We start from the raw sequence: 13005 nt of genomic DNA, 5'->3' as shown, positions 1-13005 counted from the left end.
AGATGAAGCTGATGAAATCTCAAATAGGAAAGTCCATCTCCTGTACACAGGAGAGATTACATTTCAACATGCAAGTTTTACTGTCCTTATGCAAATGCAGATTTCATTTATTTATTTATATTTATCTGGCAGCTCTTAAAAATATGGGAGATGACTACAACTTTACTATTGGTGCATGGTCTACCTCCTGCTGCTCTGGATTCTCAGGCTTCAGAGCAATCCACATTTCAGGGTACTGTTGTCACAAACTGAAGGTAATTTCAAATTCTCTTACTGGCAACATTTGCACTTCAATGATATTTTGACCTCTATTTCTGAAACGGCGAAAGTGAACAATCTGACAAGTGACTGAAAATTCATACTGCTATGGACACATACCTAAAACAGAGAGGTAAAAGAAGCATTTTTACACTGTGATGCAAGTGGCCAGACATAACAGAGGATAGAGATCAAAAATTTACAGCTTCCTTTTTCTCTACTTACATTTACAGAATGAGGTATTAGGGAAGGAAAAAACAGAAATGCTTAGCACAGCACCAAAACAAAATAACTGGGGTTTCAATGTACTGTCTTCCTAAAATAGTCAGCTGTGCAAATGGCCTGATAACAACTTAAGAAAAAGAATGTTTCAATTGATCCAGGAGCCCTTGTATTCAATCCATGTTGTAAAGAAGACTTTCCCAAAGGTAACTGAGCATACTGTCTATCTTCTGTGGGCGTATACACTATTCAAATGACATTTTTACCTACAGAAATACCTACCCTTAAAATCCTTCTCCTGACTTCAATAAGAAAGCTAGACTGGATCATGCTCTCTACTAACAAAACAGGAAGTACTGGCACATAATCTTCACAGTATTCAGTCTTCACTAGTGTGGGATGCATCTCACCCTACTGCATCTGTCAGCTGCAATTAGTTTAAATAGAGTATTTTCTATTGGAAGGGGTAAATTGTGAACCTAGTGAAGCATCAAAGATTTGACATACAATCTGAAGTTACACCATACCAATCCAACCACAGTATCAACAGAAGCAAAATCAGGTACTGCGTAGACAGGTGCTACCAGCTAAATATACTGTGGAAAATTTTACAACGGAAGATATTTGCTATTTCTAAACATCATTTGCAGAAATTAGGCTAGATCCACAGTTGGAAGTTGGGCACACCTTCAGATATATTCATTACATGCTGCAAGAATAGGGACTGGCAAAACACTGACTGGGGAAAAGTACTAAAGCCAGGGGTTTAAATCACTCTTCTCCAGAAGACACCTCATTTTAAGTATCAAGGAGGTATTCACTGTAATTAAAATTCACAATTCTGCATTTTTTTTCTGTAGCTCCAAGACCCATTTCTGTTAAGCCAAGGCGTTTAAACTTTCTTCCAAAAAATTCTGGTAGGGGGAAAAGGAGACTTACAAAAAACTCAGTGCTTAAAATGAAGACCAGTATCAAATCCTTATTTCCTTTTCATTATAATAACTTGATAAATAGGTCATATATAGAAGCATGTATGATAGAAACACCTTTCCTTGAGAAACCCAGTTGTCTTCCTGACTTGTATGCTTTGAAGAAGCATGGATTTTGAGGCAGAAATTTGTATCTGCCTGGTTTAGCCATTTAAAAGATATTGCTGCCAGATACCAATCTATAAGAGGTGGTAAGAGTAGGAATTATCATTACCAACTGAAGCATGAATTTCCTTTTAGATTTTTAAGAGTAATAAAGGCCACATGACCAAACAAGGCTAAATAAAGCTACTAAAGTAGCTCAGTTGATAGAAAGTATTGAACTGGCAGTTTTTAAAGACTTTTTAACAAATAAGAAAAACAATCACAGAATTAGTAACACATGAAAGCCTAGGACATAGTCAGAATGAATATACTGCAAAATTTAAAATACAAGTAGTATCTCACAGTTAATTTGGTTAGAAGGAATGAAGAAGAAGGAAAGAAAATCAGTTTGTGTCTACGAAGCATTTTACAAATCAATATTGATAGTTTTTTTTTTTTTTTTCTTACAGCTATTAGCCAGAGAGACTATCTAATTATATTTTTTGGAGCAGGGATATGTTGCTGTCTTAAGGTGCTACCTAGATTTTGTTCCTGTGATTATGGGTGAGGAATAAAGGAAGGAAGAAAAATTAGATAACTGATCTTCCACATTTTATCAAAATCTGCTCAAAATAAAATGATTTTTAGTTCACATGAGTCCCAACTCATCTTACATGTTTTTTAGATTTTGAAAATATTCTCTTGGTGTTATCTTACATTTTTTATAAAGCAGTTAACATTAGGAAGAGCTACAGATGGCATTCATCAGCAGATTTATCTCAATTTGGATTTAACTTCAAATACTGAACAGCTACTCTAAGAAAAGGCTCCTTATATTCCTATTATAGCAAGAACTGTGCATATTCGAGAACAACTTTGAAGTAGAAATATTAATACATATACACAAAAAAATATATACATAAATAAAATCAGTGTGGCATTCCACAAAAGAATTGGCAAAGGTACAACATCATCTCGTAAGAAACTACAGAAGCTACACATCAACCGCAGTCATTCCTCAATCATTTCCTGAAAACTGCTGAATTACTCAATTGTCCTTCTTTGCACAACAGGAGATGCAAAAAACCCCACGTCAACTTTAAAACAAATCTCTCACTTTTACTCACATGCCAGAAAAGAAACAACAGGTAAGAAAAAGTGACAGCAACACTTCCGAGACTACACTTCAGTGTGACTACAAATTAGATATTTAAACTACCTTACCGAGAAAGTTAAAGAAAAACTGAGAAAGATTTCACAAATTTTTCTATTAAGATCAACATGAAATTAATACCAAAATTACATTCGGCCAAATGCTTTGCTGACTCCTCACATCCTAGGAATAATCTACACACGGTTTTGTACAGGTACAAAAATGTTGCTAAGCAGAACAATTTACCTGAAGTTTTAGTAACTGTACAACCAACATAAGTATAGTAATATGTTTACGGTGTCCTATGTCAGTAATGCCTTTTTTTCATAGCTCACTAGAACACCACCCATTAGAAAAAAAAAAAAAAAAAAATTATTGCAGCTACATTAGAAGGAACTATTTTATATGATATTTTAGTTATAAAAGAACAGTTACAATGATATTTGTGTCAAGACAAGCACTTAAAATCTCAGTTAAGTAGGATACTAAAGCCACCCTTTAAGCAGCAAACGATTTGCTAAAAGACACCAATGGAAACAAAGATGTTCCCACTCTCAGCTTCAGTAAAATATGGTACAGATAGCATTCATTCATTTCTCATCTACAGCCTGGGAAAACATTTTCCAGCCAATGGAATGCTATTTGATGTAAACCAGAAATGAACAGATTAAATGCACACATCGGTCTACTAAAATAAACCATCCTGCAAACATTCCAACACAGGCCATAAAGTCAAACCAGTAATAAAAGAAGAAAGTAATATGTGATTTTGTTTTTCTTTTCCTTTGGCAAAGATATGAACATTAAAGAATGCACGTCAGATAACTCCACTTTAGAATCAACTGAAGAAACTTCTGGGTATATATTTTAAAATCAATTTGCTGTTTTGCAGGGTGACACCAAAACTCGAGTATCATCTATAATAGGCAGATCCACTTGGTCAGTTATATTCTGCATAGCGGGTACAAGTCGATCCTAGAGTGAGAAGATACAGCACATCCTGAAATAAATGTAACTTGAACTCAGCTGCTCTTGAACTGAATTCAACTAGATGAGGACTGGTCCATTAGGTATCAAGTACTTGCCCTTGAACAGAATGTGTGCAGATGAAAAATTGTATTGCAGAAATAAGAATCCTCGAACTGATGAAGGAAATCTTAGTGTCTGAAACCTGCACTTCAAACAGGTAGGCTGTGCCCATAAAGAGTTGCCACATGTAAATGGGTCACAGTTTTCATATCTTTAACATCTGTTGTTTATACCCAAGAAAGCACATCAGGGGCAAGAAAATTAATTCCCCAATTGCTGTCAACTGAGTTAGGGAACAGCAATAAACAGCTTACTGTAAGCCTCTAGCTACAATAAAATTGCTGTCAATAAAATGTGGTTGATACGGTTTTGCTGTGCTAGAAGAATAGATTCTTTGGAAGTGAAAATCTGAAGTGGAAACAAGAAGACCCTTCCTTGTTCCTATGCACAACAGAACACTATCACAGAATTCCAATAGTATTAAACTCTCCGGATCCAATCCACGTGTGCCACAAATTTATTAGCATTTATGGAATTTTGGCTTTGCACATTCAGTACAGATGAGACCCCAGTGAATCCGATAAAATTCTTTTGCATGGGAAACATTTAAAGAGCAAGGAAGCTTGCTAAGCTTTGCCTGTCTGTATCTGTACACACAAAATGTTCCCTACCCTAGTTTAGCCTTTCTACTGTCACTATTGAAAATGGTATTATAGCTTAACGTTATGTTCAGATTTCCATTATAACCCCCAGTTTTCACATGCTCTTAACTTTCTGAAAAATTATTCTTTTCAGCTGAAATTTTCCATGCTTGGTCTCAGCTGAAAGATGAATTTCTTTAGACAGTTGAGCAAAATCCGTTAACCTATTTTTCAGTTATACAAGGGTAAAAAGAAAATGCATTGTGCATTTTCAACTTTTCAAATATTTTAGTATATAGATACATAAATATATGAAACCCAGAAACAATTGAATTTTACATGCAGACATTTTTCCAGACAAGTAGTCCTCACCCAAGACTAACATCCATGCTAACTTATAAAGCAAGTTAAACATGAAAAGGAAAAGAAACAGTGGAATTGTGTGTTTTTGTTTTTGTTTTTTTTCTACTGAGTAGTAAAACAGGGTCACTAAAAATAATATTATGTACAGAATTATGGAATGCTATGGTTACAAAATGTTAGTATTTGCAGGTGATGTAAATTCTGTACAGCTGTTTCAAAACAGATTTCCTTCATGTATATCTTGAAATTGCCACTCTCGGCATATCAAATTAGAGTCATTAACATTTTCAGCGTTTTGTTTGTTTGTTTTTTCTCTTATAATAACTCCAAAGTTACAAATTTAAACATTACAGTATAAGACAATATCAGCTGCATTTGCCAACAGAAAGTTTATGTCATAAGCTTAAGTAATCTGCATTGATCAGCAGGAGCCTGGCTACTCATTCCTTGGTCAGGCAAAAAGTCCACTGACTGAAAAAGGAGTAAAGGAAGCTCTATAGTTATTGACAGTATCATTAAAAAAAACAAAAACCAAAAGACTTTAGTGTGGAATGCGTTCAGTCCCAAATCCTTGATTTCTACTATCAGAACACAGAAGTAAAAGGACAGTGACAACATATTTTCAGCTTTCCAGAAAGTACTGGAACTATACACATTTCCAGAATTTACAAATCATCATCTTGGCTCATAGGAGTTACGATGTGCGGTCTTTCTTGAAAACAACATCCGAAGTCATTTGGACTTCAGGGATGTGCTTCATTCCCATCACTTTAAATGAAAGTTAAACACATTTCTAAATGCTATTTTCTTAGGAATGCAGACTGAAGGTTTTGCTCAAAACCTTCACTGAAATGTATTTTACAAACTGCTTTATTTGCCAGTGCTGTGCTTCAAATCTGATTAAATGAAGTTATAATTTAAAACTGGGATAACCACAGCAAATTGGCCATAATTTCTTTTATTATTTAATCTGTTGTTAACCTAATGATACTGAGTAGGAAGCTTTTGTCTGTTTATTTGCTTTTTATAAAAGGCCTTTCACTCTGAAGAATACATGTCGTTTTCTACTATATTTCTATGCAGTTGTTTGGTGTACTGACTTACTAATTTCGAGTGCATTTTAAAGTTCAATCAAATTCTGAAAAGAACACTGATTGAGAAGCCTGCATAGATTTCAGCATTCTTTATGAGTCATAACACTGATTTTGGAAGCTTAGCTATATGAGCTGGTGGTGTGTAACATCCTTTCCATCCTTTCCATACTCCTAATTATGTGAATTAGCATTTAGAACAATCCCAAGTTCAAGTATTCAAAAATGCTCTTTTCAGAGCATCCACCAGGTTTACTGCAAGATAGGCACTTTACGAAGGCTTTGGTTTTTATACTGGGTACTTCTGAAACATCAACCTGTGCAATTCAAAGAGACATGTGAAGAAAAGATTTAACCACAGAATTTCATCTAAAATTATCAACAATAACACAGAATTTGCCCAGTAAAAAATACTAATAAATTTGGATTGAACAATTGATTTCTGAAATCTAAAGGCTTTCTGACACACGTCCCAGTTCTAACAGACTTCTAGAGCCCAACTCCCATTAGAAGTAATAGGATTTTGTTTGAATAAAGTCCAAGTGGGGACTTGGGTCTCATCTCCATACCAGTTTTAATTTAGTCATCTGCAAGGTACACTTAATGTATATTTTGCTTGAATTGAAAGAAATTTGAAGTAGAAACATAGGATGCTAGCATTTCTCAGACAAATACTAATCCTATATTTCTTCTTTCCCTATTTCAGCACCCTCCACAATTCCCACACACTTTGCAAACCACACACAGAAAACTTATATTACAAGTAATTTACTACAACTTCCAGCATAAGACACAGAAAAGAATTACTTTAAACTTCAAGAAAACAGAATTAAATATCTCTTCATGAAGGAATTTTAAAAAAGGAAAAAAAACAACAACAAAAAAAAAAAAAAACAAAAAAACAAACAAACAAAAAAACAGTGTTTCCAATACTGTAACATTTTTAACTACTGTTCAGTAAGGTTTCTATTTTAAGTGTGAAGATTTTGCTTAAAGGACATACTCTATAAAAATCTATTTAAAAGACCTATGAGAGACCTATGAAAGCGTATTTAACTGCAATGCCAGTGCATGCTAGTCAAGATGCATCCTAATCCCGAGAACTACAGAAAGAATAGTACAAAGACTGCTAATGATTACTGACATTGTTGGCTGCACTCCTCCAGCCAAAAGTGTTAAGGGGACATAAGGTTACTTCCTGTAACATGCATCACTGAGAAAAAAAAAAACAAAAACAAAACCTCAGCAGCACCTCCTCCTTCCCCACAGAATAAAAGTACATAAACTCAGTTTAGATAACTGTATGCCTAAGGAAGAGTTATATTTGCAGTTAGACACAATACTGCAGCTTTTGCAGGGAGTGATTCAAATCACATGATATGATATTTGCTGACTTCAGAGAGGATTTAATAAGACTTCAGTGAAACCTGAATCACATCCATATAGAGGAATATAGGTGGTTATTAAAATGAAACCAATATATTTAATGTAATGAACACAACTAACTAAAAATACACCTGTAGGGTGTTTTTCTGTTTTTTTTTTTTTTTTTTTTCCTAAATTATATTTTGCTCATATTCAATGTCACTGTGCAGAGCATACACATTCTGTCAGTAAATAATATTTCAAACTTTAAATTTCCCAATATACTGTGGGGGATTAAGTCTGAATTTCTTAATAGAGTTTGGAGAGCTAATTTAAGATAATTTAACAACATCTCTGAACAGAAAAGGAATGCGTGGGTTGGAGGTCTTACATTTTGTAACTAAACTGAGGGGAAAAAAAAAATCTCATGAAAACTTCAGCCAAGTAACCACTGATTATGCAGAGCTCTTCTGCAGATTATTTTTGTTTGTTTTAAATGAGATCTTTTCTTAAATTTATGCAGACAGTATGTATATGGTGCTGTACAGCAGCTTAAAAACTGCCAGTGGAGTTCACCACAACTTCAATTTCTTAGAAAGGTGACAGTTTTGTGAGAACCTTCTTAAATGTTTTCAGTATCTCACTGTATCAGTTGTCTCAGAGTAGTTACTTTAGCAGAACAGCCTCAAAAGTGCTTGTTTTATTCTTAGTAATTTGTTAGTGTGACACCTTACAGACACCCAAAGTCAAGACAGTTCTGGGTACACCACATTCATCTCAGATAAGGCTAATGCAACAGCAAGAGAATGACTTTATCCTAAACTTGGCTACTGTCAAAATTTTTTTTGCAAAGACAAGCCTAAATGCGTCTCGCTTGATTCTGCAAGATTCGTATCTCTAATAAATTCTGAAAAATCACCATAACTTGGAGGGTACAATGCCAACAGGCATACAAAAGTGATTCCTAACACCTAAGAAGTTGGTGCAGTGGAAGCTGAGCACTTGGAAAGCTGCTTTGTAAACACACGAACTTAACTACTGACCAGCCCAGTGCAACCGCCATTAAATAAAAGGTTCTTTGGCTGGAATATCAGCTTGGTCCTTCCCTCCCCCCCTTTTCCTACCTACTGCAGGACTGGCACCGGGCCAGGGTAAGCGACATAGTACCTTAGTGCCATCTACAGGCTATACTGACATTCTAATTTAGTGGCAAAAGACAAGCACCAATAAAATAAATTAGACAGCACTGCATTTAAATCTTTATTAGCAAGGAATTATTAGACCTAAGAAAAACTAATGCTGGATTTGGTTGAAATATGAGTTTCTCAGCCTCCTAATCCCTCTTCATATGGCGTATTTCACAGTTTAAAACAAGTTATGACAGATCACTTATGCATTACTAAGATGAGAAAATATTTACAATGGGCTGACTTCTTTCTGCATAATTCAGATGTATTCAGAGAACGCATTCCTTTTGAAAGTATGCTTTGGCCATTTTTTCAAAATATGCAACGAACTGTCTATGCAATACCAACTTTAATCTATTACAACAAAATCATTTAAACTCAAAACAGAGGAAGACTTCCATATGGCTTAGTTATATTCTATGAACAAACCACATGCTTCGCAGATGAAGTAGCTTGGAAATTCAGCTGTCTTTGTTAGGGAAAAAAAATTAACCCCTTTAGTAGCACTAACTTAACAAAGTTCTATATCAGCTTGAACTGTTAAAGAAACTCAAGCCAACTCACTTTGAAATTTGACATTGAATGTACACATCCCTTCAATTTCAAAACAGTCATGTTTTTCTAAATGAAATTTGGCATAAAAGAGGTTTTTCTTCAATAACGTTTACATTTGGGTAGTCAAATCCTGGGGAGAAAAAAAAAAAAAAAACACGTCTGTTTATGCATATGCATGTGCATATGTAGGGACTCATACAGTCCTTTAACAATCAGTAATCTTCAGAATCCAAAGTACCAGAGGAATTTTGAAAATGTGTGGGTAAGCCCCAGGTAAGCGATAATGTGGTTGAGGTTTTTTTTTCTTTGCTTGGTTTTGTTTTTTGTAGTGTTTTTTTTTTTTTTTGTATTTTTTTGTATTTTTTGTATTATTATTATTATTTTGTTTGGTTGGTTTGTTTTTTGTTTTTTGTTTTTTTTTTTTCCCCCCATAATATATCTAAGCTAAATTAGACTGAAACAAAAAAAAGAACACACTGGCACTTTTAATACTGGTTGATCGGGCACTTGTATGCAGTACTTATAGACCAGTAAAAGTGCTCGTTTACCTGTCTGGTGTGTAAGGGGCCCTTTGTCTTGAAGCCTCCTTGGGAACTGCACTCTGAGGCACTGAAGTGATCTGAACTAGTGGAAGAGCGTTTGGAAAGGGTGTCACAGCCACCAACAAAGGTGTTGTCCAAAGGGAGTTCCTGAATCACGTGGTGCTTTTTCACTGAAACGGGAGTGTCAGGTTTGAGATGAAAAGCAGACTGCGGAGAGGCAGACTTGTAATGCTTGGCAAGATCAGGACTGTTAGGCTTAAAGGTTGTTGGTGGTGCTGTGCCCCAATCAAATCTTCCTATACTTTGCTCCTCCAGCTCTGCTGGAAGGCTTATTGTCCCGTTGATGGGTTCATGAACTGCATCATCAGGTTTGGACTCCTCAATGGTCACAAAGTTCAAAAGAGAACTTTTCGGAGATTTCCTTTTCTTCCTTTTCTTTTTCTTGCTTTGCTTGTTCTCCTGATTGGGAGACATCCATTCAGCACCTTGTTTGCTCCTCTGGGCAGCTTTGAATCTGGATGCGTGCCGGCAGCGAACGAGAACAGTGACAAATATCACCACTATGACAACCATGGCACCTGCCACAATAGCAATCATGATTGTGAGATAGTCCTCGTTTTGGTAGGGTTGGCTACTGTCTCCTATGTTCCTGTCCAGAGGTGTTTCCATAGTCCTGCGTATCAAGTCATAAATATAAGAGGCATTTCCAGCAGTATCATTTACATACAAAAAAACAAGCACAAGAGTATGCAAAGATTTGGGATAACCCAAATCACTTATGTTGACAACTAAGCGATGCAGCCCCACATCATTAGGAGTTGGCTTTTCTTCCAGAGTGATGTTACCTGTCACTGGATCAATCCGAAACAGACCTTTGTTATTTCCACTCACTATTGTGTACTTCAGTTCAGCGTTCATTCCGGTGTCGATATCTACTGCAAACACTTCTGCTACCACTGATCCTGGAATTGCTGAGAGTGGCACCAGCTTAAAAGAAGTATTAGAAGGAGGGTAGATGACAACAGGACTGTTATCATTAACATCCATGACATTTATGGTCACTTTCGCTGTAGAAGAGCGAGGAGGTTGTCCTCCATCAACTGCCTTGACATCAAAGGTATAGGAGCTCTGCTGCTCTCGATCAAAAGAAACATTGGACTTTATAACTCCAGAGAAGGGATCCAGCACAAAGTTGTCATTGTCATTGAGAATAGAAAGGGTCACTGCTTTGTTTTCCCCAGCATCTGCATCAGTCACCGTGATCACCCCCACAGTGCTATACTTTGGTAGGTTCTCCGATACAAAAAACTGGAAATGATTATGAGTAAATTTGGGACTGTTGTCATTTTCATCCAACACAGTAACAATTACAGCTGCTTGACTCTGCAAAGGAGGGGTGCCATTGTCTCGGGCTGTAACAGTGAAAATGAAACGCTCCTGTTCTTCTCTGTCAAAAACTCTGGAGGCTGTCAAAACTCCCGTCTTTCGATCCAGATCAAAAAAGGAGGCATTAGGGCCAAGCTGATAAACAATGTCTGCATTTTTCCCACTGTCTTCATCTGTGGCACTAATAGTTGTTAAGTATAGACCACGACGGTTGTTTTCAGAAACTGACAGCTCAATTACAGGCTGGCTGAAAATCGGAGGGTTGTCATTTTCATCCTCCAGTTTAACTCTTACCAGGGCAGTCTGGTTCAAACTGGGCTTGCCAGAATCAGAAGCAACAATTTTAAAGCTGAATTCTTTGGTGCCCTCATAATCCAACAAGGAAGAGGTCTCTAACAAATACTGGTTGTCGTAAACTGCCTTCAGGTGGAAGGGGACCTCTCTCTCAATGAAACAGATCACTTTGCCATTCACATCAGTGTCCTTATCTGAAACCGTAATTAGGGCAATCTTTGTATTGACAGGATCTTTCTCAGATAAGTACACTGTGCCATTGATGGGACTTATTATGTACCTGAGGTCTATGTTCGGAGGGTTATCATTTACATCAGTGACATTGATGGTCACAGTTGCCCGAGCTGGTGTAGAGCTGCCATCGCTAGCCAGCACTGTCACTTTGTGAATAGCAGTCTCTTCCCGATCTAAGGACCTCTGAACTGTGATCAGCCCCGTGGTGTTGTTTAAAGCAAAAAATCTTTTGGTTGCAGGGGCAACTTGGGCACCAAAAATATATCTGATTTCTGCATTGCTTCCTATATCTGCATCTGTAGCATGAAGCTGAATTACAGAAGTGCCAACGGGCGCATTCTCTGGTATATGAACCTCTACTTGACTCTCTTTAAAAACTGGCCTGTTATCATTGACATCACTTACTGTGACTTGCAGGATAGCTGTGCTGGATTTCTGTGGGGTACCTCCATCCTCCACTTTGATTTTCATCACGTAGGTGTCTTTTTGCTCTCTATCCAAGTTCTGCTGCACGATCAGTTGAGGCCATTTCTCTCCTTCTGGAGTTTCTACGATATCCAGGCCAAAGACACTCTGCCCGTTCAACAACTCGTAGTGCTGCACACCGTTGAAACCTGTATCAGGATCTGTTGCTGATGGGATTGGAAAGCGACTGTTGATCAGAGTGTTTTCTGGTATGGAGATATTGATGACAGGGGATGGAAACATAGGTGCATTGTCATTAGTATCCTTCACAATTATTTTTATCTTGATCAGCCTAAAAAAGTCATTGGGGAGAATCACCACTTCAAGTTCAAAGAAACACTCATTTTCTTCTGCATAGGAAGCGCCAGCGCAGAGTTTTTCTCTGTCTATTCTGTTCGATGTTGTAAAGATCTCCCCGGTGGTACTGGACACTTTGACCAGAGGGGCATCCCCTGCTTTAGACACCAGTCTGTAGACAAGGCTGGCACTGGTCCCCGTGGCAGCACTGATGTGAGAAATGTTCAGATCCTTTGGTATGTTTCCTATGGGGACATTTTCAGGCAGCTCCTCTCTAATAGTGTAAATAAGTTCTTGAGCTACAGCAGAATCCAGCCTTAAACAGGCAATCAAAGCGATCAACAAGTAAAATTCCCTCAGGTTCATGATAATGTTTTTATTGTCTTTTCCTGGATTTTAGGACTTAAAGGTTTCCACACAGAAATGATGCGCGATTTGCAAGAGGAGGCATGCATGGACTGCAGGATGCATTACATCTCATTTCTTATTTGGAGACAGCACTGTCAACACAACCACACAGAACAGCATTATTGGTTTTTAAGGTATGACAAATCCACAATTTCCAACTACTACTTGTTTTTGCAAGGCACGCTTGCAGCAGTATGCTTTCCTACTGCTCCCCTTTACAAGCAATCCCTCTGGACAAATACACTAATATCCCATTGGCTGCATTTGCAGAGAGCGAGAACAGAAATAACTACTTGCAGGATTAAGGGTAGCTGCAGTTTCAACACGTACTTTCTGAATAATTTCTTGGCACACCATGTAATCCGTAACGTGCGTTTCCCCTCTACCCTCCTCCACCCAGTCATTTGGTGCAAGTAAAAATCTTCCTGTACTTCTGCTGGAT

The 13005-nt window shown here is 37.2% G+C and overlaps 1 protein-coding gene across 9 annotated transcripts in view; it reads right to left on the bottom strand.

The window, feature by feature from the left end:
• PCDH9 (protocadherin 9) overlaps positions 1-13005 on the bottom strand; it is a 719118-nt gene that overhangs the window by 704614 nt on the left and 1499 nt on the right. For all 9 annotated transcript variants that reach the window (XM_085215762.1, XM_085215765.1, XM_085215764.1 and 6 more), the window contains exon 2: positions 9486-12655. In XM_085215762.1, the coding sequence (XP_085071888.1) occupies positions 9486-12521 (3036 nt within the window). In that variant the 5' untranslated portion in view covers positions 12522-12655. The remainder of the gene's footprint in view (positions 1-9485; positions 12656-13005) is intronic.

Source organism: Meleagris gallopavo, chromosome 1 (genome assembly GCF_905368555.1).
Source record: "Meleagris gallopavo chromosome 1, MGAL_WU_HG_1.1, whole genome shotgun sequence".
Lineage (NCBI taxonomy): Eukaryota > Metazoa > Chordata > Aves > Galliformes > Phasianidae > Meleagris > Meleagris gallopavo.
Note: the sequence above shows the minus strand (reverse complement) of the source record. Positions and strands in the feature narration are given on the sequence as shown.